This window comes from Sorex araneus, chromosome 3 (genome assembly GCF_027595985.1).
Source record: "Sorex araneus isolate mSorAra2 chromosome 3, mSorAra2.pri, whole genome shotgun sequence".
Lineage (NCBI taxonomy): Eukaryota > Metazoa > Chordata > Mammalia > Eulipotyphla > Soricidae > Sorex > Sorex araneus.
This window is the reverse complement of record NC_073304.1, coordinates 222,370,460-222,397,989: the sequence shown is the minus strand read 5'-3', so window position 1 is coordinate 222,397,989 and position 27,530 is coordinate 222,370,460. Positions and strand designations below refer to the sequence as shown.

The 27,530-nt window shown below is 56.6% G+C and overlaps 2 protein-coding genes across 5 annotated transcripts in view; one reads left to right on the top strand and one right to left on the bottom strand.

Moving 5' to 3' along the window:
• CD300LG (CD300 molecule like family member g) overlaps positions 1 to 5,734 on the top strand; it is a 31,575-nt gene extending 25,841 nt beyond the window's left edge. The window contains exons 6-7 of the mRNA XM_055133925.1: positions 3,366 to 3,485; positions 4,344 to 5,734. Of these exons, the coding sequence (XP_054989900.1) occupies positions 3,366 to 3,485; positions 4,344 to 4,448 (225 nt within the window). The 3' untranslated portion in view covers positions 4,449 to 5,734. The remainder of the gene's footprint in view (positions 1 to 3,365; positions 3,486 to 4,343) is intronic.
• Positions 5,735 to 9,227: 3,493 nt separating this feature from the next.
• The window catches only part of MPP2 (MAGUK p55 scaffold protein 2), a 31,947-nt gene continuing 13,644 nt past the window's right edge, over positions 9,228 to 27,530 (bottom strand). For all 4 annotated transcript variants that reach the window (XM_055130577.1, XM_004620984.2, XM_055130579.1 and 1 more), the window contains 10 exons: positions 15,796 to 15,948; positions 15,556 to 15,705; positions 15,158 to 15,385; positions 14,446 to 14,577; positions 14,270 to 14,375; positions 14,115 to 14,183; positions 13,455 to 13,616; positions 12,686 to 12,888; positions 12,336 to 12,464; positions 9,228 to 11,044 (listed from right to left, as the gene is read on the bottom strand). In XM_055130577.1, coding sequence (XP_054986552.1) covers positions 10,868 to 11,044; positions 12,336 to 12,464; positions 12,686 to 12,888; positions 13,455 to 13,616; positions 14,115 to 14,183; positions 14,270 to 14,375; positions 14,446 to 14,577; positions 15,158 to 15,385; positions 15,556 to 15,705; positions 15,796 to 15,948 — 1,509 coding nt within the window. In that variant the 3' untranslated portion in view covers positions 9,228 to 10,867. The remainder of the gene's footprint in view (positions 11,045 to 12,335; positions 12,465 to 12,685; positions 12,889 to 13,454; positions 13,617 to 14,114; positions 14,184 to 14,269; positions 14,376 to 14,445; positions 14,578 to 15,157; positions 15,386 to 15,555; positions 15,706 to 15,795; positions 15,949 to 27,530) is intronic.

The window sequence follows — 27,530 nt, the reverse complement described above, 5'->3', positions numbered from 1 at the left end:
TGGAATCGCAGACAGCCCAATTGGACTCCGTAACCTTAAAGGGATCTTAAAGATGCCAAGTCGTGGAGCCACAGACTCAGTACAAGGACGAGGACGTCCAAGACTGCACAATCACTCACACACACACATACACACACACACACACACACACACACACACAAGACAAGGGAATTCAAGCCTTTCCGCCAGTGACCGTTTCGTCCTTATATTAATGAGCATCAATATAACTAAAAAATTTTACCAAATCTTTTTTTCTTAACCCGTACTCCTCTTTCCCTGAATGAATTTTTGAGCTCCTTAATAAAGCTCTGTTCCTTAAATAATGAATGGCCCATGCTGAATGGGACGGCATATGAATAGGTATACCTTTTATGTCCCCCGCCTCCGAAGGTCGCTCGGACAGCACTGATCCTTCAGGGGCCTTCTCTGTTGCTGGCGCCGTCCGGTAGTTGGCCGTGCTTCAGGTCCCTATTCGGGTGCCACTTGTCCCGTCCCGCGGGACTAAGTTATTCCAGGGTCTGAAGAGGCGCTACCTGAAATAGCAAGGGCGAGAAAGAAGAGGGAGACCAAGCAAGGAACTGTTGTCAAGATTTCGTTTATTGAAGGAAAGTATACAGAATATATAGGCTGAGGGGCAAGGCTTTTGCGAGGGGGCCAGGGTGGATCACTCGGGGCATTCGCGGGGCATTTGCGTAAGGGGGATCAGCAGACTGGAACATGATATGCCTGTCATCTTTGTGGGTTTCGCCCTTGGTACAGGATGTCTGTTTCATAATACAATATCTTGGTGGGCACTCCCTGTCTGGGGAAATGGCTAAGTTCTCCTTTTCCCAGGGTCCCGGTCCCCCACACACCTTCTTACACACCAAGTTGTAAGTCTGTGTGTGGAGGGAAACGGGAAGAGGGGTTGGGCTGAGGCAGTTTCAGGCATCCCTGGAGGCCGGGGTGCTGTCCCCGTGGGTGATGCTGCCTTCTTGAGCCCCTCCTGAGCGCCTGATGTTGCCCACCTGACCCTCAAGCCTTGTCGCTCTTCCACCGAGAAGGGATAACTTCCCTCCCAGGAAGAGGAAATCGGGGCTCAGAGGGGAAGACTCATTTGCCGGCAGCAGCCCGGCCTCCGCACCTTGGCTCCCCTGTGCCCCTCCACACCCCCCGGATGATGGTGGTCTCTGCCCCCAGAATCACGCTGGGGTGCAGGGTTTGAAGCTCAGCTCCCATTCCACAAGCCTCCCCTAAACTGGTGACTCGAGGACCCCCCCTGAGCTGACAGCGAGTGACTCTGAAATAGATCCCCAGTGGGGGCAGAGGGACAGGAGGAGGAACAGAAGGACAGACAGAGGGACAGATGGAGGGGCAGACGGAAGGACAGACGGAGGGACTGCCATCAGATGTTGGGGTCCCAGACACCACCTCCGGGGGGGAGATCTGGTCTGTACCTCGAGGTTCTCTCCTCAAGTTCAGTTCCCCCCGCGGGACCTTTCTGGGATCATCGGGGGTCAGTGTCAGCTGCAGCTGGGTGATGCCTGTCACCAAACTGGGGCTCAAAGGGTAAATGCATGAGCATTGCCTGCGGGAGGCCCAGCTTCACCCCAGCACCGCACGGTCCCCTGAGTGCCACCAGGCACAACCCTGTGCACAGAGCCAGCAGCACCTCTATGCCAGGTGACGGCCCCCAAAGCAGAAAACCAACTGCCACAAAGAGTTTAGGGGGATGCACGGGAACGCCTGACGTCACGAGCGCCCACTCCACTGCGTCCTCATCACTGGCTGGACTGGGAGGGACAAGGGTGGCAGCGTTTGTGAAATTCTCTTTCACAATGCAAATGCCCCAAGCATTTCCCCAGCCCAGCCCAGCCCATCTCCCCAGAGGGATTCCACTCCGACCCCTCCCACATTCCCAAAGCTGGAAGGTGTCACAGAGATGATGCAAATGTCTGCTCCCTGCCCATCCCCTGCCGCCGGGCACGGAGGGAGCAGGGACAAAGAAATGTGCCCAACCAGGATGGGCATGAGGGCAGAAAGAGCATGGGCAGGTCAGAGGGTCGTGAGTTCCGGTACCGGCGGTGTGATGCCGGGCAAGTCGCCTGGCCTCTCTGAGCCTGGGCTTCCCCACTGCTCAGGGCTACCGTGAGGAACAAGTGGGGTGTGTGCCCCCTGGAGGTGTGCCGGGCCTGGGAGCGGTTTCCTTTGGGTTCAAGGCCCAGCGGACCGTGAGGTTCTGACTGTGCCCCTGATGTGCTGCTTCCCACTTCTGCTATCTCTCCCACTGCGAGGAGCAGGAGGGGGTGGGGGACTGGCTTCCGGAGCTGAAGGTCCCAGCGGGCAGCCAGCCTGGGACAGCCAGTGGGGGCTTCCTGCACTCTCTGGACCTCCCACCTCTCTTCCTTTAGCCGCAGGAGCTTTGTCTTCAGAAGGAGGATTTGCTGAGCCCATTAACAATTGGGGAACTGTGATTTTGTTCTGTTTGGGAGCCACACCTGGTGGTGCTCAGGCCTTACTCCGGGCTCTGCCTCAGGGATCCCTCCTGGGAGTGCAGGGAAAGACCATAGGGGATGCCGGGGGATAGAACCAGCGTCAGCTACATGCAAGACAAACGCCCTTCCCACTGGACTGTCCCTAAGGCCCCAGCTGGTGAATCCTTAATGATTCACTCTCTCGGGTTATCCTGAACTGACACCCTGCTTCTGTCTTTCTGCATAAAGAAATCCTCAGGGTGGAAAAACAAAACAAAACAAAATAAAACAAAAACATTTTAGGGGGCTGGAGCAATAGCACAGCAGGTAGGGCGTTTGCTTTGCATGCAGCCAATCCGGGTCAATTCCCAGCATCTCATATGGTCCCCTAAGCACTGCCAGGGGTGATTCCTGAGTGCAGAGCCAGGAGTAACCTCCGTGCATCGCCGGGTGTGACCCCCCCCAAAAAAAAAACCAAAAACATTTTAATACAGCCCACCAGGGAGGGATAAAATAGCATGACTTTTCATTATAACCCCGAGAAGGAATTTTTTTTTTTTTACTTTTTGGGTCACACCCGGAGGTACACAGGGGTTACTCCTTGCTCTGCACTCAGGAATTACTCCTGGCGGTGCTCAGGAGACCCTATGGGATGCTGGGAATTGAACCCGGGTCGACCTCGTGCAAGGAAAACACCCTACCCACTGTGCTATCGCTCCAGCCCCACAAGAGGGATATTCTTACCCCCATTTGACAGTCAAGAAAATTGAGGTGCGGAGAGATTAGGCAGCTGGCCCAAGGTCACATGAGACAGGGAAATGAGCATCAGCCTCCAGACACAAGCCCCACCCCCCCGCACTTCCCTCCTGTGGCCGCCAAGAACGGTCTGTCCTGAGTGTCCCTCTCTTTCAGACGCTGGGGAACAGCTGGGGCCCAGAGTGCGCCGTGATCAACCTGGCAGGGCCCACCGAGCCCGACTCCAGCCCCCCGCCCAACGCCCGCCCCTACACGGAGGGACAGCCCCTGAACCAGGTGTGGACATGGGACCCCCCAGCCTGGCTCTGCCCTGACAAGGCAGGAAGGGGGGTTGCCTCCACATCCCCCTCATCCCCCATCAGCCCTTTCACCCAGGAAGGCTCCTGATCTCACGTCCTCTTTACCCTTAAAAACAAGAACATCTCCTTTACTTTTCCCCTTGTGGTGTGTGTGGACTGGAGCGATAGCACAGCTGGTAGGGAGTTTGCCTTGCACGTGGCCGACCCGGGTTCGATTCCTCCGTCCCTCTCGGAGAGCCTGGCAAGCTACCAAGAGTATCCCGCCAGCACGGCAGAGCCTGGCAAGCTACCCGTGGTGTTTTTGATATGCCAAAAACAATAACAACAAGTCTCACTATGGAGACATTACTGGTGCCCACTTGAGCAAATCAATGAACAATGGGATGACAGTGCTACAGTACTTCAGTGGTGTGGGGAGGGGGCGGGGGGGCAGGCCCAGTGGTGCTCAGGGAGCACTCCTGGCCATGCTTGGGTGCCGGAGATTGAATCCCACATCTACCCGTGGGAATCTGCCAGGTACTAGGCCAGCTCCCCACCCGTGGGACTGTCACTCCGGCCCCTGGTCCAGAAAATTCTTGACTCATTAGGTCAGCCTGGCAGGTTTCCCATCTGCAACCAGAGCTGAGCCCGAGGCCTGACCAGGAGCTTCAGGGATTTGTTGGGGGGCGGAGGGGGCAGGCAGGGGGTGTGAATTAAAGCCTGGAGCCCCTCAGATGGACAGAGGCCTGGCAGGAGCGGAAATGACTGGATGTCCCCAGTCCCTGCAAGACCCTGGGCGTGGGGTGGGGGTGGGAGCCCTGGTTCTGCACGTCAAACCCCACTTTTGTCTTCACAGACTTCAGAGGAAGACCAAGCCACTCCGCTGGACTCTCAGGGGGACCTGGCACCCGGGGGTCCCCTCCAAGTGCCCGGGGAAGAGTCAGGCTTCGTCCCTGTGTAGGCCCCGAGGGGCCTCCGGGCCAGGCCATCCATGAACCAACCCACTGGAATAAGCTTGTGGCTGCAGCCTCCGAGTTCACCCATCCGTGATCGGGAGCGCACCTCCTCCTTCTGCTTGTCCCCCACCTGATCTGGAAGCTTCTGTCAGCCTTGGATTCCCGGGACTAGCGGGAGAAAAAGGCTTCCCCGGCTGGGTGCTCCTTGATCGGCTGGGGCCCGGGGGGTCTGGCCTGAGTTTTCATCAGCGACAGGAAGTCCCTCCTCCGTCCCTCTCGACCCCACCTCCTCCTCCCTCCCACCACCCCAGAGTCACACCCTGTTGTCTTGCCTCAACTGCTGGCTTCGCCAAAAAGGGGGTTTCTGGAAGGAGGGGCTGTGAGCTGCTCTGACATGCACTCCGGGACCAGGCATGTAGTGTGGCGGGGAGAGACCTCATGTCTCACCTGCACGAGCCCTGGGTTTGATCCCTGTCCCCGTCCCCTCAGATAGGATTCCTGGACCTCACTGAAATCAACTCTGGGCCCAGGAATCTTCGCTTCTGACAAATGCCCTCATGATTCCAGAACTCGATTCTGAGACCCAGTGAGTCTCAGGCCTCCCTGCTTCTTTGGTGCAAGGGGTCCCCCCACCCTACCCCCCAATCCACCCAGGACTGCTCTGCCCAGGACACCGGGACCCAGCCTGGGCGGCCACAAGCACACACACACTGCACACACTGGGAAGGCTAATCCCGGACTGCAGGGGGCGCTCAGGCGCTCACCTCCCACCAGCTGCCCTCGGGTGAGGGTGAAGGGCTGGGGTCAGGAGTCCACGGCAAAAGGGAGGAGGGGGCTCACCTTGCACACAATCTCCCTAGGTTCGATCCTCGGCATCCCATATGGTCCCCAGAGCACCACCAAGATCAGAGTGGCCCCTGAGCACAGAGCCAGGAGTAACCCCTGAGTATGGTTGGGTGTGACCCCAGAAGAGGGAGGAGGCAGGGGAACCCCAAGTCTGATGGCCCGGGTGGGGTAGAGGTAGAAGACCTAGACTCCTGCAGGTGGGGGAGGGAGCAACACCTCCGGTGTCACCTGTAGGGCGCCAATACTCAGACATTGTTCTTGCCATTTGTTTCTGTTTTTTTCTCAGCATCAGTGGTTCAAGTTCTCTTACCGACTACGTTGTAGCTATAATATAGCTCCTGCTCTTGCACCTGAATTTTGTTCTGTTTCTTTGCCGCCATTTTTTTTTCCACAACACCCTTTGCTAATATTCTCCAGATTATATTGTACCTAGAGCGTAGCTCTGCTGGGGCACCTGCATCCCCTGAGCGTCTGCTCTGTGAACAAAGTATCCGTCAGCTGCTTTGCTCACCCCTTCCACCAACAGCAGAGAGAGCCTTCGCTTACCTGCAACTGGAAACTTGCGTTTTGTTTGTTTGGAGGGAACATCTTGCTTTCTGGGGGTGTTTTTTTTTTTTTGGGATTTTGGGCCACACCTAGTGAGGCATAGGGGCCACTCCCACCTCAGTGCTCAAGAGACACTCCCTGCAGTGCTCAGGGAACCACACGGTGTCAGGGATGGAACCTGAACCTCTTCTGTACAAAGCGTGTGCTCTAGTCCCATTGGGCCATTTCTCCAACCCCTGGAGTCTTCTTTAAGAAGGGTCTGTGTGTGTGGGGGGGGGGTGCTGGAATGATAGCATAGCGGGTAGGGCAATTTGCCTTGCACCCGGCCAACCCGGGTTCGAATCCCAGCATCCCATATGGTCCCCTGAGCACCGCCAGGAGTGATTCCTGAGTGCATGAGCCAGGAGTAACCCCTGTGCATCACCAGGTACGACCCAAAAAAGCAAAAAAAAAAAAAAAGGGTCTGTGGGGGGGCTGAAGAGACAGGACAGCAGGTAGGGGGTTTACCTTGCACGCGGTCAACCCTGGTTCAATGCCTGGCACCACGTATAAACCCTGGAGCCCGCCAGGAGTGATCCCTGAGCACAGAGGCAGGAGTAAGCCCTGAGCATCACCTCCTGTGACCCAGAAAACAAAACAAACAAATGTCATACAAAAGGGTTTGTGGGGGAAGCTGGAGTAGAGGAACCGCTTGAGGGGCTGGGTGCAAACTCTGCCTGTGGGAAGCCCAGGTTCAGTTCCTAAGCTTCCTCAGGAGCAAGGCCCGAGCACTGATCTGAGAGTAGCCCCTGAGCGCCTCCAGGTGTGGCCCAAAAACCAAAAAAGAGAGAGGACACCCTGCTCCCTGCCCTTGGTCACCTTATCCTCCTCCATCCTGACACATGCAGCTTTTTATTCGTCCACCAGAGTATCCCACTGTGCACAGCGAGATTCCCCCCATCCCCCTGAACAAAAGAAAGCAACAAATTAGAGGCCCAGGAGCGAGTCTGAGGGAGGAGGCACAAACTTCGCATGAAAGGTCCCAGTTCCAGCCCCAGTACCACATGGCCCCTGGCACTGCCAGGAGTGATTCCCAAGCTCTGAGCTGGTAGTAATCTCTGAGCACTGCTGTGTGTGGGCCCAAAATCCAACAAACAAATACGCCTAAACAAAAAACAAACAAACAAAAAACTGTATTTACCATCCTGAGAGCAAGTGGTAAATGGACAGGAGTTTCGAACTGCTAGCATCTGTTTGGCCAAGTTGAAACGTGAACCTGAATAATCACTAAAAACCTTCACTTGGGGCAGGAGAGATAGCGTAGCATGTAGGACGTTTGCCTTGCATGCTGCTGACCCAGGTTCGATCCCTGGCATCCCATATAGTCCCCTGAGCCCACCAGGAGTAATTTTTTTTTTTTTGCTTTTTGGGTCACACCCGGCGATGCACAGGGGTTACTCCTGGCTCTGCACTCAGGAATTACTCCTGGCGGTGCTCAGGGGACCATATGGGGTGCTGGGAATCGAACCTGGGTCGGCCTCGTGAAAGACAAACTCCCTACCCGCTGTGCTATTGCTCCAGTCCCACTAGGAGTAATTCTTGAATGCAGTCAGGAGTAAGCCATGAGCAATGCCAGGCGTGGCCAGAAAAGAAATAAATAAAGTAAAAACCATCATTTGTGCTCGCTCTTGTTTCTCTGGGAAGACAAATGATTTGAGGTCTCCCTGAAATCAGCTGCAACCAATAACTGGGTGTCACAATCCTAGTCAACTGAAACACACTGAGAAAAAATTTTTGGAATTCACCCAGAAAATGTGGATGGGGAGGAGGAGCTCACAGCGGTGAAGATGGGAAGGCCCTCCAAGGTCACATTCATGGGCAGGCGTGTACTCTGGGGCACCTCCCAGATGAGAGGGGAGCATATGTCATCGTAGCAGCTGGACGGATGGCGTGTATCTACCTCTGGCAGCTGGCAGGGGCAGCAGAGAGCTCGATCTGGGTGTGGGTCCCCCAAGTCTGGTGCAAAACCAGACCAACTCTGCCGTGCACAGACCACATGAAGCACAGCTTGCTGGGGTCTTGATGAGAGCACCTGGACTCCGTAGATCAACGAGGGGAAAACGGAGACCGGAGCAGTGGGAATTCTGTCTCTGGATACAACCAGTTAGGTCTTTCATTCTCCTCAGAACGCTGTGTAGTGTATGGGTGCAGGCATTCGGCTATGCCTTCTTTCCATAGTTTTGATGGTATCACAAAATTATGCTTTTTATAGGCCAGGGCTGAGGGATGACAACAGTAGCTTTACACACACATACACACACACACACACACACACACAGAGGATTCTAATGCAGTGCAGGTTGAGAAAACTGTTTGGGGCCCTACTGTAGAGCGGGTAGGGCACTTGCTTTGAATGCTGCTGACCTCGATTCGATGCCCGGCACCCCATATAGTCCCATAAGCCCAGCCAGGAGTGATCCCTGAGCACAGAGCCAGGAGTCAGGCCTGGGTACCACTATGTGTCGTCCAAAAACAGAGAGAGAGAGAGAGAGAGAGAGAGAGAGAGAGAGAACCACTAGGTTATGACAGAACTAGAAGGCTTAGCCAGTAGCATGGGCAAATCTGAGTTCCCCAGGGGTGCCCCCAAAACAGGAAGAGGGATGTCTGGAAGTGACAAGGCGGTGTTCAGAATGTTGAGGGAAGCTAAGGAGACCCAGGGGGAAAAACACCGACGAGGGGAACGTTCTGCTTGATGTTTGGGGCCATGCTTGGTGCTCAGGGGCCATTCTGGCGGTGCTGGCCCCGGGTAGCCTCCTGTATCAGGGCACAGTCCTCAGCACCCTCTCCCTGACCCCGAGAAAAACAGTCCCTAGGTTATGTGCCACTAATCGGGGTGCTCACTGTTCACCTCTAAATTCTCGCCAGAGTCCTTAGGCAGGGGAGAGAGCTCTCTGCCGCTGCCCCCGCCCGCCCCATCCAGTGGCCCTGACTGGTCCAGCCCGGATGGGTGTTCTGGAAACTGGAGGAAGGAGTCAGCTTCACCTTGGGTCCTGGCAGGGGAGCAGTTTCTGAAAATTCTGGCCCAGGGAGAGGATGGCGTGGGGAGGTCAAGTTCCTCCAAATAACTCGAGGTGCGGATTGGCCCTCGGAGACCAGACCCAGCTGCATCTGGAGCCAAGGGTGGGCCCGATCCACCTCCACCAAGGCTGAACCGCAGGCCTCGGCACAGGAGACAGTGCCCAAGGGGTCTCGTGCCTCTGGGACGCTCACGGGCTCTGGGGACCAGCATAAAGAAAGAGCGTATTGTCTCCCTGACTTCCAGAACCATCTATGCTCTGCTCTCTACTCGCACCCCCTCCCCGCTCCTGAAGCCATGAACCCCAACCCCCACAAGAGACCAACAATGACCAGAAGCCTTTGCGTTCACATTTAATCAAAGGAAAAGAAAGAAACCAGCTGGAGAGAGATCTAGAACAGATGGCTGAGAGGAGGAAGGGGGGGCGGGGGGAAAGGTGGGGGTGTGGGACTGAAGGTGGGGGCAGGGGCAGGGTCCCACCATCCAGAATGGGAAGAGAGAACTGGGGAGTCCCCCGGGCACACTGATGCAGGAGGGACAGAGATTGGGGGACCCCACCCCATCACAAGACAGGATGGCACCCGATCCCTGGCAGCTGCTCTGCAGCCCCTCCCCCACTGGGCTGGCGTGCCCAGGGTGTTTGGGAGCTAACGGGGGGGGGGGGGGGGGGGCAGAGGAGGGGGCAACAGCAGACCCCTTGCTTCTAAGGGGAGGTGGGGACTGGCAGGGGGCTCCATGGCCTCTGATCTTCAGGAGCGCCCCCTTCCCTCCTGCTGGGTAAAAGGGAAGGGTGAGGCCAGGGAAAGCAGGGGGCGGGGGAGGGGGTTGGGGGAAGGGTGACCACAGAGTGGGCGCAAACCACGCAGATGAGCTGGGCAGGGCCGCCCTGCACCTCATCTGACACCGCGGGCAGACGCGATTCCTAAGAGAATAAATATATTTCTACCTTTGTAATAAATATTCTGTCTTTTCTCCCCCCTTCCCCGGAGCGGGCACACAGTGGCAAGGGTCAGCGTGGCTAGATTCGGGGGGAGCACAAGGGGGCGCTGGGGGGTCCCTCTCAGGCCAGGCGCATCCCAGAGGAGACCTTGGGGAAGGGGAAGGGGAAGGGGAGAGAGGCTGGGGGAGACTCTTCTCTGAAAGGGGGTGTTGCTATTTTACCTATGCTCCCTCTGCAGGACTGCAGGCTGGGGCTGGGGGGCTCAGAAATTAAAATAACGCTTTGCTTCCCCTCCTCCCAAAACAAGGTAAGAACCTGGAGCCCTGGGTGTGGGTAGCGCCCCCTAGCGGTGCAGGCTGGATATTGCTCTGCAGACGCCCAAAGTCCCTCTATCTGAGTAAGGCGGGGGTTGCTGTGTTTCTCCTGGGGAGCAATTCAGCCAGTGGCAGCAGGTCCCTCACTGCAGGGCCCAGTCTCCAGCCCCCCCCCTCGCCGGCCGGGGCGCACTAGGGGAGTCGGTGGTCTGTGGAGAGACCGGCAGTGAAGAGCTGGGGAACGGGGAGGGACGGAGCAGCGTCCACTCGTTGAGTGAGAGCAGGCAGCCTCCCGGCGGGAAATCTCAAGCCTGGGCTCTCTGGCCCCCAGATGGCACCAGCGCCTGCCCCTGGCCTGAGTCTGCTCCTGGGGGGCCGCCTGTGGGGGTTGCAGTGTCCAGCCCAGAGGGGAGAGGGTGGCTGGAGAGTGGTGGGCAGTGACCACAAGCCTCTTCCCTCCACCCCTGCCAGATGGGGCTTTCCAGGGGCCCTGGCACACTCTGGGCACAGCCCAGCCCTGGGAGAGGGGCTTCTGGTGGCCAGTGGGCATTGGACAGGCAGCACCTGGGCACAGAGGTACCCCACGAATGCCCACTGCCCTGGCACCAGGCGCCCACCCAGGCCTGAGAGGGGCCTTTTCTCAGGGAGTGCCGGAGGCCGGGGGTGGCAGGGGGCTGGGGAGTGCTCGGGGGGCCGCAGTGGGGAAGGGCAGGGCGGGCACGCTCAGTACACCCAGCTGACGGGCACCCACTGCGGCTCTGTCCGCAGCTTCTCCACGGCAGCCTGCAGCTCCCGGAAGGTCCGCTCCAGATTGCTGTTGACCAGGCTGAGGTCGAAGTAGTGCTCGTAGCCCCTCTGGATGCGGCTGCTCTCCTCCACCGTCCGCCGCAGGTCAGCCTCCTGCCCGCACAGGCCCTGTCAGCGCCCGCCCACACCGGCCCAAAGTCCAGGCTGGGGGGGCCAGACTCTGCACTCACGGGCAGAGGGAGCAGGAAGTGGGAGGGAGGGAAAGAGGAAGGAGGGAGGAAGAAAGGAAGGAGGGAGGGAGGGAAAGAGGGAAGGGCGGGAGGGAGCTCAGGAGGGAAGAAGGAATGAGGGAGGTATGAGGGATGGGAGAAAGAGGGAGGGCGGAGGAAGGAAGGAAGGAAGGAAGGAAGGAAGGAAGGAAGGAAGGAAGGAAGGAAGGAAGGAAGGAAGGAAGGAAAGAAGGAAGGAAGGAAGGAAGGAAGGAAGAGGAGGGAGGGAGGGAGGGAGGGAAGGAGGGAAGAGGAATGAGGGGGTACTGGGAAGGGAGGGAGAGGGAGGGAGGGGGAGGAAGGAGCCTTTGGAAGGCAGCTGAGAGACAGGACAGGAGGCAGGACTCTGGCCTTGCACGTGGTTCACCCAGCTTTGAGCCCCACCAGGAGTGACCCCTGAGCGCAGAGCCGGGAGTAAACCCTGAGTGCCAGGGGTGTGACCACCCCAGCAAAAAACTGCCAAGCAGGACACTATGGATTCTGTGACCCTCATAATCAATCTTCCATCCTGCTCTGCAAAGCAGGACAAACGATGCCCCAACACAACCACGGGGAGGGGGGCGGCAGGGGGGAGGCAGGAAGGGGGGCGGCCAGCCCTCCCCCCCTCACCCCCTTGAGCTGTGCTAGGGGCCACCACCCACCCCCTCCGCTAGAGCTGTGCAGGGGCCGCCGCCAGCGCAGGGAAGTCTGAAGAATGGAATGACTTCACTAAGCAGGACAGGAGCTCTGGGCAGCCCGCCCCATCCAGTCAGCTGTGGGGAGCGGGAAGGCTTTCGGTAATGGGGAGCCCAGCCAGCTCCCCCGCCCTGAGCGCGGCTCTGACCAGTGTGAGGAAGGGCTGCAGTACCAGCCACAGCCGGTAGATGGACCCCTGCGCTCAGGGCTCCGCAAACTCTTACACCCGGGGAAGGGGACCTTCGAGGGGCATTTGGCGGCGCGGGAGGTGCCCTGGAATCCCGAAACCCCAAACTCGAAGCCTCTCCCCAGCCCTAGCGTCCTCCTCTCTGTCTTCCCCAGGTAAACAGCCCTGAGCGCCCCAGCGGGGACGCTGCCCGCAGCTCTCCCTCCAGCCCAGGGCACCGCTGGGTCTCTGTAGAGGTCTAGCAGGGCGGTGCTGACAGGGCCACTTCTAAGGCTGGCACCTGAGGTGCCCCGCCGCGCCCCAAGGTCCTCACCGTGAGCTGTTTGGTGGACACCCCGCTCTCCAGCGCAGCCCGGTTCATGGCCCGCAGGGTGTCGTAGTCGGGTGCCTCGATGAACACCACATAGGGGACAAACTCGGCTGTTCTCAGCACCTTCACTGCCTGCAGGGGGGGAGGGGGGTCACGGGGGGGCACTGCCAAGGACGTCCTGGGAGCCGCAGGCAGGATGGGGTGGCAACAGGGGGCCCGGGAGAGGCTGAGTAAAAGGGCCAGATTCCGGGGCCTGAGCCTGGGGTGATGGGACCTTGGGGGGGTCCAGCAGGCTGAGCCAGAGGTATCCAGTGGCCTGGGACCCAGAAGCAGGTGAGAGGTGTGGGTCGTACCTGAGGGTTGACGTCCAGCACGCACACCTTGCCTGCCGCGACCACATTGCGGATGGAGTCGATCCGGGTGCCGTACAGGTTACCCTCATATTCCCCGTGCTCCAGGTAGCGCCCCGCACGGATGTCGGCCTCCATCTCAGCGCGGGACACAAAGCTGTAACCCTGGCCTTCCCGCTCCGAGTCCTTGGGCCGCCGAGACGTGTCTGGGTGGGGGGGGGGGGGGGCAGGAGGTGCCCGATGAGCACAGGTAGACAGCACCCCGCAAACACACAGCCCTCACCCCCACCCTCAACCCACCACAGGCGCACCCGAGGGTCCCCTCCATGATCACGTGCTCAGACCCAGTTCTCACAGATGGGGGAAACTGAGGCCTAAAGAGGGCAGGGGAAGCCCAGAGAGAGCCACAGAGCAGGACCAAGCCGGCCTGGAGTTAGCACTCAAGTTGTCGTTTTCAGCACCCTGAGCAGGTTCTGTCGCCACGAAGCCCTGCCTTCCGCAAGGCCACACACAGCTCTGTTTCACATCTCAGCTTTTTCGTAAATGGCCACAGGAGGTGCGGCCACAGGCTAGCTCCGCCCACCAGCCGCGGGTGGAGAAGGACGCGTCCCCTCGCCTCCCAGCCTGCAGCTCCCCCACCCGCCCACAGAGGGCGCACGCTCACGCCCAAAAGGAACAAAGGGGCGGGGCCCATTCAGAGGACCCAGCCCCGGGCCCCAGAGCTGGGGGGGGGGTCCCTGTCCCCACCCAGCAGCGCCCGCCGCCCACTCACAGGGCACTGTCGTGCCGTAGCGATCAGGGTCCCATAGGATGAGCTTGTTCTTCAGGCTGCGGCGGCCCACGCCCTGCGCGCCAATCAGCACCAGGGTTTTCCGGCGGAAGGGGGGCATGCGGGCCACCTCCTCATAAATGAGCAGCTCGTGCCGGTCAAACTCTGGACACGGAGAGGACACTGCTCAGGGTCCACCATCAGGTAAAGGGGGTGGGGCTAGGCTGGGGGCGGGATGGGGCAGGCCAGTCCGCGGGGACACCCAAAGAGAATTTTTTTTTGCTTTGCTTTTTGGGTCACACCTGGCGATGCGATGCACAGGGGTTACTCCTGGCTCTGCACTCACGATTACTCCTGGCGGTTCTCGGGGGACCATATGGGATGCTGGGAATCGAACCCGGGTCGGCCGCGTGCAAGGCAAACGCCCTACCCGCTGTGCTATCGCTCCAGCCCCCACCCCACCCCCCGCCCAAAATTTAAAGAGCAAAAAGACCCAAAAGACACACATGCACACGAAGAAATATTTAAAGCCAGACCAAAGGACTAGCAGCATCAGCACCAGGAAAGCATAGTCTAGGGGTGGGGGGAGTGGCGGGGGGGGCGGGGGGGGCTCCGGGGTCTCCTGATGCTGGGGGGCTGGGCGGGGAGGCCCAGTGACCCTACCTGCATTCTTGGTGGTCAAATACATCATTCGCTTCTTCTTCTTTCCAGAAAGGCTCCCGCACAGCGTCCCTGGGTACAGGGAGACGGGCATGGGCGAGTGAGGTGGGGCGGGAAGGGCTCGGCAGAGACCCCAGGGTGGGGTGGGGGGCTCTTACCTGAGGCCGGCGTCAACTCCAGGTCCCGCTTGACGAAAGCTTTCCGCTTCTCCTCCAGCAGCTGGCTGGGGATGAGCCCGGCGCTGCCCCCTTCCACGTGGCACGCCTGGAAGGAGCCGGCAATCTGGGGGTCTGCAAAGCCCGGCCCCAACCCAGCGCGGCCCGGCGGGGCTCACCTGCCACCAGTTGGCGTCGTCCTGGTTCACGATCTGGAGCAGGTCTCCCGCACTGAAGCGCAGGCCGGCCTCCTTGCAGGGGATGAGGCTGTCTCGGGCCGGGTCATAGTCAAAATGGCATTTCACAAACACCTGGGCCAGTGGAAGGGCAAAGGGCAAAGGTCACAGGCCACACACCCCAGTCCCTCGGAGAGACTTGAGGTCTCTGGGAGGTCTCTGGGAAACCATTCTCCTAGTTGCTTTAGAATAAGGGACTCAGAGAGAAGGATTGGGGGGGGGGGTCTGCCCAGGCCTGGGGCCACCGTCTCACCCACCGAGGCAAGACCACCTGGAAAGGGAACCTAAAAAAGGGTCACATCGCCCCCCACCCGACACACCTCTCCTGGGACGAGTATGCTCTGGGAGCTTCTAGAGAAGCCATGGAGGAGGTGGGCAGAGTTCCCAGCACCTCCGCACCCATTGCAGGGCATCCACGCACCCACACGGACCCGCAGGCTGCAGCCCCCCTGCGCACCAGCTGGCCCCGCAGGGACGCGCGCTTCCCTTGCACATGCGCAGCAGCGCCCCGGCCGCAGACACCGCTACAGCCTCGCGGCGGCGCAAGAGGCCCACCGGAGGCAAATGGGTTTGGCAAGGAAGGTGCCCTAGCCTGTGGTTGGTGTGGCCCTGTGCCTAGTGCTGGAGGCTGGGGAGGGGGCAGGGAGGGGCCCACCTGGCGCGGCAGATGGGGTTCCTGGTAACTGGGCAGGATCTTGAGGATGACGCTGCCGCTGGCGCTGCGCAGGAGCTCCTGCAGCGCGCGGGGGTCGCTGCCCACCGGCTGCCCGTTCACCTCCTTGATGATGTCGCCCACGTGCAGCAGGCCCTGCTGGGCCACCATGCCCCCGTGCAGGATGCGCGCGATCACCAGCTCGCCGCCCTCCACGCGGAACGTCACACCCTGGGGATTCGGGGGCGCGGCGGCCGGTGAGGTCCCCAAGCAGCCCTGCGCCTTCCCAGAGCCTCCTCTGCCCGGACCTCACTGCAAGGCGCAGTAAGGGGGGGGGGGGCGGTACAGTCCCCTCCTGGGTGGGTCACTACCAATGCCTGCCCTGCACCCTGCCGGCTTACCAGGTGCTCTCCGGCCGTCTTCCGGATGCCCACCATGCGCACGGCGTCGGGAGGCACAGGCTGGTTGCTGAACGTGGGATCCAGCCCTGGGCTGGGGGGCGGCGTCTCATACGTCTTGGAGGCCACCGAGTCGTGTGTTTCCAGGAGGGACTGAGGAAGTGGGGAAAAGGAGGATCCACGAGGTTTCCTGACCACTCCCGCGCTAACATCTCCCCCCCAGCTCCCCGCGGGCCCCCCAACCTGAAAATGTGGCTCCTGCAGGATGCGCGCCAGCTCCGCGGCGGTGCTGCTCTGCTCGGCCAGCTGCGCCAGGTCGCGCAGGATCTCCTGCACCAGCTCCAGGTTATTGTCCCGCACCGCCTCCAGCTTCGTCTCCTCCAGACGCTCATGGGCCTGCGGTGGCAGAGGGGACAGGGGAGGCCTGGTGCTTCCTGGGGCTGAAACAGGATGACGCTGCCGCTGGCGTCATCCTGAAACAGTGCCTCCCCCTGGCATTGCCCCTCTCCCCAGTCCTGACTCTAGACGGGGCAGGAGCCAGCATCTGTCAATTTCAGAGCTCAGGTGTGCAGACCTTGCCTGGGTGCCCAGCTAAGGAAAGGGATGGTGCTAAGGGCAAACTTCATTTCCAGTGACCCAGAAGTCCACTGACACGGCTACACCCTCCCCAGTGTAGCTGCAGACACAAATCACTTCACCCCCCAGAGTTTCAGCAGCGCCCCATCGGAACAAAGACCTTGCGTGCCGACCACGCTGCCAGACTGCATGCATGGAACTTTACACCAACATATTAGCACATCTAAGACACAACCCAGATTCACCGCTACCCCCCAGGCCCTAGGCCAAGATTTGTTCAAGGGCCACGTGTCCCATCTGGCTTGCAACACTTTTTTTTTTTTTTGCTTTTTGGGTCACACCTGGTGATGCACAGGGGCTACTCCTGGCTCTGCACTCAGGAACCACTCCTGGCGGTGCTCAGGGGACCAAATGGGATGCTGGGAATCGAACCCGGGTCGGCCTCGTGCAAGGCAAACGCCCTACCCGCTGTGCTCCAGCCCCGCAACACTTTTTCTTTGCAGGAGCAGCATTAGTGCAGCATTAGGAAGGTGCTCATCTTGCACCCCACAGACCCTGTCTGAACCCCTGGTATCACAGACGGTCCCTCAAGCATGGCCAGGGGCCACTCCTGAGCACAAAGCCAGGAGAAGCCCATGCATCCTACCAGATGTGGCCCACATTCTCCCCTCCCCAAAATCTTCCATTTGCCTCTCCCCTCTGACTGACAGGTCGGAGGGGCAGGTCACATCTGAAGAGCAGGCGGTGAGGAAAGCTGAGCCTGCGCTGAGGGGCTGGATCTCTCCACAGCTGAGGTGGGAACGGGGCTGAACTGGGTGTTGGGAAATTCCTAGCCGATGTGGAGACGATGGAAATCAGGTCTGGGAGCCTCAAGCAGCGATGATGGGAAAGAGATTTCTGGATCCCCACCCACCCACCCCCACGTGGCATGTGGGCTGGTTGGTTTCAGCGTGTTCTAATCCATCACTTTTTCTTCTCTCTGTCCCAGTCTGGCCCGCAAATGTCCAGCCAGGGTCTCCCTCATGCCCGTATCCTTTGACCTGTTCTTATGTGTCCTGAGCAGACTTCCCGGGAACTCCGTCCCCTCAGGTCTGAAGCGGGGGTGCCTCAAGATATTGAAGGGGCTATGGGGCTGGAGAGATAGCACAGCGGATAGGGCATTTGCCTTGCACGCGGCCGACCCAGGTTCAAATCCCAGCATCCCATATGGTCCCCTGAGCACGGCCAGGGGTAATTCCTGGTGCAAAGCCAGGAGTAACCCCTGTGCATAGCCAGGTGTGACCCAAAAAAAAGCAAAAAAAAAAAAAGATATTGAAGGGGCTGGAGTGATAGCATAGTGGGTGGGGCGTTTGCCTTGCACGAGGCCGACCCGGGTTCAAATCCCAGCATCCCATATGGTCCCCTAAGCACCGCCAGGAGTAATTCCTGAGTGCAGAGCCAGGAGTAACCCCTGTGCATCGCCAGGTGTGACCCCAAAATCAAAAAAAAAAAGATATTGAAGCAGGACATGTGTTTAGGACCCAACCCCTGGGGTGCTGACTCTTCCTCAACACCGATGGCTCTGGTGAAACCCAGACTGCAAGAGTTTCCTTCCCCTCTCCCAGCCCACATGCTGTCTTTCGCCTTCAGGGAGAATGTTTTATTTTCCCCAGTCCCGTTAATGTACTGACATATTTATCCTGCCCTTCTGCATTCACAAAAGTTCCAGAATTGTGAATACACCTCCTTCCTACTGCCAAACTCCAAGCTGCCAAGTGAAACTCCAGATTTACCTGCTTGGGCTGGAGCAATAGGACAGCAGGGAAGGTGCTTGCCATGAACACATCTGACCTGGGTTCAATCCCCAGCACCCCATGTAGTCCCCGAGCCCCACCAAGAGTGATCCCTGAATGCAGAGCCAGGAGTCAGCCCTGAGCCTAGCTGGGTATAAGCCTCCAAAATATAATATTTACCTGCATTTCTTTGGTCATCAGAATCATATTGTCTTAAAAAAAAAAACCTTACAGTGCTATGGGGCTGGAGCAACAGCACAATGGGTAGGGCGTTTGCCTTGCACACTGCTGACCCAGGTTTGATTCTCAGCATCCCATATGGTCCCCTGAGCACCGCCAGGGGTGGTTCCTGAGTGCAGAGCCAGGAGTGACCCCTGTGCATTGCCGGGTATGATCCAAAAAGCAAAATAAAATAAAATAAAATAAAAACTTATAGTGCTAATTGATTCTACATCTGGGCTATCTGTCTAATATGGTGGCTTTTAGCCAGGGTGTCTATTGAGAAATGTGGCCAGGATGAGTAAGGGACTGGATTGTGTGTGTGTGTGTGTGTGTGTGTGTGTGTGTGTGTTTGTTTACTTGCTTTGGGGACACACCCAGAGGTCCTCAGGAGACCATGTGATACTGGGAATTGAGCACAAACATCCAGCATGCAATGCATGCACTCCAGCCCTTTAAACTCACTCCCCAACCCTCAATTTCTTAATTTAATATCAACACTTCTGTTTGTTTGTTTTAAAGAATTTTCTCTGTAATTTAAGCATTGAGACAAACAGTCACATGTGGTTAGTGTTCATCACTTGAAATAAATAGACCATCCTTAGAATAAGACCCGTTACTGAGCACTGTCAGGGCTGCTCTGAATATTGAGCAAAAGTTCCTTCTTGAATTAATTCCTTTTTGTTTCTTTTTTGTTTTTGCTTTGGGATCACATCCATGGTGCTCAGGGGTTACTCCTGGTTCTGTGCTCAGGAATCATTCCTGGCGTGCTCAGGGGACCACATGGAGCGCTGGGGATAGAACCTGGATCAGCTGCATGGAAGACAAGTGCCCACCCCCCCGCCCCCCTACCCCCCTACCTCCCTGCTGTACTATTGCTCCAGCCCCATTAATTCCCTTTTCTAGCTGATGTTTCTGGTCTAATAGATGTATAGGCTCTCTTCTCAGTATTTAATTTCAGGACTTTTTTCCTTTGAATTTTTTTGACAGGAATAACATCCACAGGGTTCAAATTTCAAATCCATATAAAAAGTCAAGGAAACCTCTTCACTCCCTCCTCCCTCCCCTATTCACACCAGAGCCTGGAGCCCTTTGTTTTCAAGCATTTCTACTTTATTCTGGGTTGGTTTTTTTTTTTTTACCCTCACAAAACTAAGTAAATACCTCCTGTCCTTTCCTATAGAAAAGGTAAACAATTATATACACATTTTTAGTTTAGCTTTGCTTTTTTTTTTTCTTTTTGGGTCACACCCAGTGATGCTCAGGGGTTACTCCTGGCTCTGCACTCAGGAATGAGTCCTGGCAGTGCTCAGGGGACCATATGGGATGCTGGGAATCGAACCCGGGTCGAACCCAGGTCGGCTGCATGCAAGGCAAACGCCTTACCTGCTGTACTATATCACTGCAGTCCCAATTATATACACATTTTGACACAGTGTTTCTCTAAGTGAGTGATCTGCCTCCAGCAACCCAGGGTGTGGCAGAAACTAGGGAGTGTCAATGGGGGGGGGGGGCTTTCTGTGTGTTTGTTTAAAGAAGGAAGAATTCCTGGGGCTGGAGCGGTAGCACAGCAGGTAGGGCATTTGCCTTGCACACAGCCGACCCCCCGAGTGTTCGATTCCCAGCATCCCACATGGTCCCCCAAGCACTGCCAGGAGTAATTCCTGAGTGCAGAGCCAGGAGTTAACCCCTGTGCATCACCGGGTGTGACCCAAAAAACAAACAAAAAAAAAAATTAAGGAAGAATTCCATGGGCACACATGAGTCATTTTTTTTTTTCCAAAGAGGGGATGGCAGGCAAAATAAATTTGGGAATCTTTGCTACCCAGGGTTTTTGCTCAGCTGGTAGAGTTAATAGTTGGGTTCATTACGACACCCTGCCCGGCACTTCACTGTCTGCTATGTGAAACCCTCCCACGGTATTATTTTCACTATTTTCACGATCGCATGCCGTGACCCATGGCTATGTGGCCACCACTGACTCAGCCGCAGCCTGGGGCTATTCAGGCTGTCCCCAGCACCTCACCGTTGCCCCCAGGAAGCCTCGGAGCTCCCCAACTGGCCAGAACTGCTTCTGCGGGCGGGCACTGCAAACATAAGAGGTGCTTGGTGAAATGCTTGCCTGGGGCCTGGGGCCACTTGGCCCTCACACCAGCCTGGCACCCACGATCAAATCTCTGGATGTCTGCCAGTCTCCCGGGGGAGGGAACGCTTTCATCTGCGTCTGCCTCTTTGAAGGAAGCTGAGCATCTCCTTCCGCGTGAGCACCATCTGCATGCCTTTTTCTGTGAACAGGCTGTTCACGCCATTTGCCAAATTTTCAATCAGGTCTGGGTTGGGGTTTTTTTTTCCATTTTTTTTCCTGTGGATTTTTTTTTTTTTTTTTTTTTTTGCTTTTTGGGTCACACCCAGCGATGCTCAGGGGTTACTCCTGGCTCTGCACTCAGGAATTGCTCCTGGCAGTGCTTGGGGGACCATATGGGATGCCGGGGATCGAACCCAGGTCGGCCGCGTGCAAGGCAAATGCCCTACCCGCTGTGCTATCGCTCCGGCCCTGTGGATTTTTTTTTTTTAAGAGCCCGGCCTCACATGGGCCAGCAGTGCTCAGGGGCCACCAGTGCCACAGCTAGCAGCGCCAGGGACTACACTCAGGGCCTTGCTCAAACCATCTTCCGGGTCCCTCCTTTCCTTTTGAATTCCTTTTGCAGGGGAGGGGGCGTGGGGTAGGGGGGCGGGGGAGCTATCCCCAGTCGTGCTCTGAGAGCCATTCACTGTATGCCCTTCTGGTGGTACTCGGGGGACTGTGCCGTGTTCGGGATTGAACCTGGGGCTCGTACATACAAGCCTGACTCCAGTTCTGCACCTATTTTTCCCACAAGTGGGGCTATTTTTATTATTTGGGGATGGAAGGTGTCAGATATTAATCCTAAGTGTTTTAGCCTTTCCTTCCTCCCAGAGAAGCTCACAGTGCTCTTATGAGCATCCCTAATCCCCCGAGTTTAACCTTTCCTTCGTCCTTTACCTCCCATTGTTACGTTCCCGCAAGTCTTGGTTACTTATAAGTCAAAAGTTCTAGTGATTCTGGACTTGGTAGTGATTACTTACTTTTCTATTTCCCCTATAGCCTTTGCATATTTTACTATAGATCAATGTTCTTTGCTTAAACACAGAAAGGCTGTTAATGTTATGCCGCTAATATTTGGGGGTTGGTTGACTCTGAAATATGTCTCCTCCTGAGCATCCATCATAATTATTTGACTCAGGCTTCGGTTGCTATAGTTCCTAACACCCCAAAAGGGAGGTCCCGCCGTGGGACTGGGATGGACCCAGGGCAAATAGCAAAGCCACCCCCGCATCAAAATGGGATAGTTTAGGGACTGGAGCGATAGCACAGCTATCGCTGTGCTAGGGCATTTGCCTTGCACGTGACCAACCCAGGTTCGAATCCCAGCATCCCATATGGTCCCCTGAGAACTGCCAAGGGTAATTCTTGAGTGCAGAGCCAGGAGTAACCCCTGTGCATTGCCAGGTGTGACCCAAAAAGCAAAAAAAAAAAAAAAAAAAAAGAATGGGATAGTTTAGAAAACATAAGAGCACGGCCTTGATGCAAGATGTCATGACTTGAGACAGGACCCCCATGGGGTAGGACACGCTGAACCGACCTGAAGACCTTTCTGGAATTTATGATAAAATCCTTGCTTGCCCTTGAGTTCAGAGAACTAAGATTTGGAATCTCTTACTGTGTTTATTCAAATAACTGCAAGTACTAACAAGAAGTAAACTTAATTGTTTCATGCGTACAATTCAAGGGAAAGAAAAAAGCAATATAGCGTCTCCTTGAGTTAATCCCCCGAAAAGAATCACCTCCACTGAAACATTTTACCTCTGTAAATGATGTCACACCTACGTGCAGTCTACACCTCGAACCCTCTCGGATGTTCTATAAGTACCCTAGCAGCTCTGCATCCAAAGGGCCATTTTGACCACGAGTCTGTGGTCCCTTGTCTCTTTGTTTCTCTGCTGGGGAAGCCGGGAAGGCGGCTCTTGGCCACCGAGTCATACATGGGCACACACTCTGAGCTCACAAGGGGTCTGGGGCTACACCCAGGGGTACTCAGGGGTTATGCCTGGTGAGACTTGGGGGAGCACACGGGATGCCAGAGATCAAACCCATGTGTGCCTGCTCTGCTACATGTCTCCGGCCCCTGCGCGAGGCTATTTTAACCCCTTACCTGGAGACCCTGAGGATTCACACCTGGTAAACAGCAGGAGCTTAATAAAGCCCCCCTCCCCTCAAACAGACCAGGGGACAGCAGAGCACTCCAGCCGGACAAACAGACACGAAAGGGGTAAAAGGGAGCACTCAGAGACCCACAGACGCTAAGGGGGAGGCAGCGCCCAATGGGTGGGAGCCCACGTGCTCCACAGTCACTCAGCGTGCTTCGAGAAAACACCGAGGCACTCAGGCATAACGCCCCCCCCGCCAGGGCGCCCTGACAGTGCTCCTCTGGCCTAACTGAGGCTGCTGCTGGCCCACAAGCAACCCAGCTTAGCTTCAGTCTTCTGCCTCACGGGACGCATTTCTCTAGGAGGCCTGGCCAGGACCCCCCCAGGCCCTGCCACGCTCCCGGCTCCACTCGCAGCCGTTTCAGGGCTCGGCGTCTCCCTCCTGGGAACATAGCGGCAGGTCCGAGGGAACATGAACCCGTTTCTCCTTCCAATAGAACTGGCACCGCAGACGGCTGTGCTGGCAGCCAATGGCCACCGCTGAGGGCCGAGGACGCCCAACATCTTGCAAGTCGCAACCCGCTTCTTCGGCCATTTGGAAACTCAGCCTTGAGTCCGTTCTCAATAAAGCGCTCTGGGCCTGTGCTTCGTTCTCATTGTGGTCTGGACCCGGCTCCCTTTCAGCCGGTTAGTATCAAACTCAGAGGTTTTAGTGGCAATGAGGGGGAGGCTTTGGAGGGCCACAGCCAGAGGTGCTTAGGGGTTGCTCCTGGATCTGTGCTCAGGGGTCACTCCTGGCAGTGCTCAGGGGATCTTAGGCGATACCAAGGCTCAAATCTGGGTCAGCCGCATGCAAGGCAAGCACCTTACCTGCTGTCTTAGCTCTCCTGCCCCGAAAGTTGGTATTTTTGTAATAATAGAACAGGGAACTAAAAACCCACTCTCGGGGGCGATAGTCCAGCACAGAGGGCATCTGCCTTGCATGCAGCTGACCCGGGTTCGATCCTGACATCCCCAATGGTCCCTGGAACAGAGCCAGGAGTAATTCCTGAGTGTAGAGCCATGAGTAACCCCTGAGCATCACCGAGTGTGACCCAAAACACACACACACACACACACACACACACACACAAAAAAAAAAAAAAAACTATTCACAGAGAGAGATACTGACTGTTTCCTCCATCTAATTCTCACTTCAAATCCTACATCACTAACCTCCCTCTACCCTCATGCCCCCCTAGTGTCTACCAGGCTCCAACTTCCAATTTTTATTTTATTATATCTAATTTATGTGTATTCTACATATTCCTAAAACAAATATCATGCTTCATTATTTTTACCTTTTTTGTGGGAGGGAAGGAGAATGGGAATTTGGACCCAGGGAGCTGTCTCAAAAAGATAGGGCACATACGGGAGGTTCAGGGTCTATCTCCAGAACCACATGGCCCCCCAAAACACCTCCCCCCAGTGTAACTATCCCCCAAAAGCAAAGGAATTATGCAGCACACCTACAGGAGTCCATCCAGGAGCTGACTTGTTGGAGCAGTGGGTAAAGACATATCCCTGCCTAACCGCCCTCCGGCAAAGCCCCTTTAATCATGCCCACAGCCTAGGCACTCGGTGGTGGTAAAATGCCACTTTTCCAGCAGATGCTATATGGATTCCTTAAGAGCATGAAGCTCCAGTATTTTTATTTTTTTTTATTATTATTATTATTTTTTTTTTTTTTTGCTTTTCGGGTCACACCCAGCGATGCACAGAGGTTACTCCTGGCTCTACACTCAGGAATTACTCCTGGCAGTGCTCAGGGACCACATGGGATGCTGGGAAACGAACCCAGGTTGGCCGTGTGCAAGGCAAACGCCCTACCCGCTGTGCTATCGCTCCAGCCTCTCTCTCTCTCTCTCTCTCTCTCTCTCTCTCTCTCTCTCTCTCTCTCTCTCTCTCTCGTTGTTTTTTGGCTCATATCCAGCGATGCTCAGGGATTACTCCTGGCTCTGCTCAGGAATTACTTCTGCCTGTGCTCCAGGAACTATAATGGGACGCCAGGGATCAAACCTGGGTCTGCAGCATGAAAGGCAGATGCCCTCCCTGTTGTACTAGTGCTCTGGCCCCTCCTCTAGTTCAGTTTCCAGTGCCGGCATGACCTCAAGGCCTCAGGGTGGCACTCTCTGGCGCTGTCTTCTTTGCTGCTGTTCTTTTGGGGGCCACACCCAGCAATGTTCAGTGGTTGCCCCTGGCTCTGCACTCAGGGATTCCCACAGGCAGTGCTCCAGAGACCATATGGGATGCCGGGGTTCGAACCCAGGTGGGCTGCACCACAGAGCCTGCACCCTAGCCTCTGTACTATCTCTCAGGCCCCTGTGGTGCATTCTTGCCAAGCCCACACACCGCAGCCTGAGCGGCCCCAGGCCCCACGGTCAGAAGCTCGGTTTCGAATTCATTTATTCCTGCCCTGAAGGTCCTGCCCAGCCAGCAGGGGCCCTGCTCGTGGGAGAAGCGGCCCGGGCATGCTCACAGCTCACAGAACTGGCACTTGGACGCAGCCAGCTCACAGCCACCATCCCCTTCTGGGAAAAGTCGCTCCAGCTCCCACCGCTCACATCCTGGCAGCAGATGGAGAACTCGCCTTTGAAGCCCAGGCTCATTGTTAGGGGGTTCAGAAGTAGAACCGTGGGGGGGCTGTAGAAGGAGCGGCTCTGCCCGCCGGGACTGACCACGGAGTTCACACTGGCTAATGGATGTGCGCAGAGGCTTGAATGGGTTTGGGGGTGGGCGGTGCTCCCCTCTGCTGAGACCAGGGGAGGACGCCTGGGCTGCCCCCACCGTGGGGAGAGGGATGCCTGCGGAGTGAGCTTACCCAGAACCGGCCACCCTCACTGTGCAAACCCAGACCAGGAGAACCACCCAACCACGAGCGTGGCATCACGCGGTTATAAAGCCCCAAACAGAAGGAGGGGTTGAGATGCAGGTGAAGACTCCTGATGCCCCAGGGCCCCTACACCACAGTCTCTGCTGGCCTGCTGGAAAGGTCTCTCTGCCAGGGATCGAACTCAGGGCCTCAGATATGCCAGACACACCCGAGTCTTCTAACAGCTCTTTAGGGTTGAAAACGTACTTCTAGGGCTCGGGGGATGGTGCCAAGAGCTGCAGTGCGTGCTCTGCTCACAGGAGACATGTGTTTGATCCCTGACATTGGACCACTAGGAGTGCCCCCTGAGCACTATGTCTGGAGGGTCCCTGAGTACTGTGGAGTGTGGTCCCACCTCCAAAATTAAAATTAAAGGCCGAGGGGCTGGAGCGATAGCACAGCGGGTAGGGCGTTTGCCTTGCATGTGGCTCGATCTGGGTTCGATTCCCAGCATCCCATATGGTCCCCCGGGCACCGCCAGGAGTCATTCCTGAGTGCAGAGCCAGAAGTGACCCCAGTGCATCGCCAGGTGTGACCCAAAAAGCAAAAAATAAATAAATAAATATAAAATTAAAGGCCAAATAGTATACAGGGAGGGCACTTGACTTGCACATGGTCAACCCCAGGTTTGATCCCTCGCACCCCATAGGGTCCCCCCAAACCCTGCCAGGAATGATCTATGAATAAAGAGCCAGGAGTAAACCCTGAGTATTGCTAGGTGTGACCCCCCCACCCCAAAATTAAAATCATTTCCATGTCCCAAGCCCCACACAACTCTGAGAGACAAGCATCCTTGTTCTCATGTCTCAGAAGAAATGATGGACACTTAGAGAGGTGTCCAGTATGCTGAAGCCACACAGCCGGCTGGCAACTCTTCAGACTCCAAACTGTGTTGTTCCATGTACACACCACGGGGGTGAGAGCAGAGGCCGCCCAGCTGGCAGACACCCCCAGCTTGCCAGACTTCCTGGTACCGTCTGCCGCAGACTCCTGCCCCAGCCTTGCCTGCTGTCAGAACACCAGCTGGACCCTGGTAGCCCCGCCAGGTGCCGCCCACCTGTCTGTCTCCACAGGCACCTGCTGAGCCAACTGGATGGCTGATCTGCCCACCAGATCTTGTTGTACCCCCACCCCAGCCTCGTACCCTCTGTGTCAATTGGTCCCTGATCACTGAACAGCCCATCCCTCACACCCTACCTAACACCTGCCCGAGGAGAGACAGCCATGTCTCACTCCAGAGGCAAGGGGGGGTGACAGCTGCCACCCAGAGCTCATTTAACTCCACTCCTGTGGGCTTATTTTTTTTTAAGATATTTATTTCTTTTATTTGTTTGTTTGGACTGGAGCGATAGCACAGCAGGTGGGGCGTTTGCCTTGCATGTGGCTGACCCAGGTTCGATTCCTCCATCTCTCTCGAAGAATCCGGCAAGCTACCGAGAGTATCCTTCCCGCACGGCAGAGCCTGGCAAGCTACCTGTATTCGATATGCCAAAAACAGTAACAACGAGTCTCACAATAGAGACGTTCCTGGTGCCCGCTCGAGCAAATAGATGAACAATGGGACGACAGTGCTACAGTGCTATTTGTGTGTTTGAGGGGGCCACAACTGGCAGTGCTCAGGGTTACTCCTGGCTCTGCACTCAGGAATTGCTCCTGGCAGTGCTCAGAGAACCATATGGGATGTCAGGGATTGAATCTGGGTTGGCTGCGTACAAGGCAAGCGCCCTACCCATTGTACCATCTCTCTGGCCCCCTGTGGGTTTCTGGGCCACTTCACCAGAGAACCAAGCTGTCTGCAGTGGATCTTGGCTGGACGGATAGATGGGGTCAAGTTTGAAGTCTTAAACTTGGTAAGTTTAATGGACCCATGAGCCTGTGCAAGGCCCAGGGAGCCCTGTCCAGGGCCGCGCGAGATTTCCACAGAGCTCCGCTGGGCCTTCATGGAGATTTGTTTCCCTCTGGTTTCACAACTAGATGGAGAGAAATCACTGGTTTCCTTAGGCAGCCTCTTTTTTTTTTTTTTTTTTTTTTTTTTTGCTTTTTGGGTCACACTCGGCAATACACATTACCTCCTGGCTTTGCACTTAGGAGTTACTCCCGGTGGTGCTCAGGGGACCATATGGGATGCTGGGAATCGAACCCGGGTTGGCTGCGTGCAAGGCAAATGCCCTACCCGCTCTGCTATTGCTCCAGCCCCCCTTAGGCAGCCTCTTGGAGTCCGGAATTGAGGAATGTCCCCTGCTCTGTTTCACACATCTGGAGCCATACCAGGA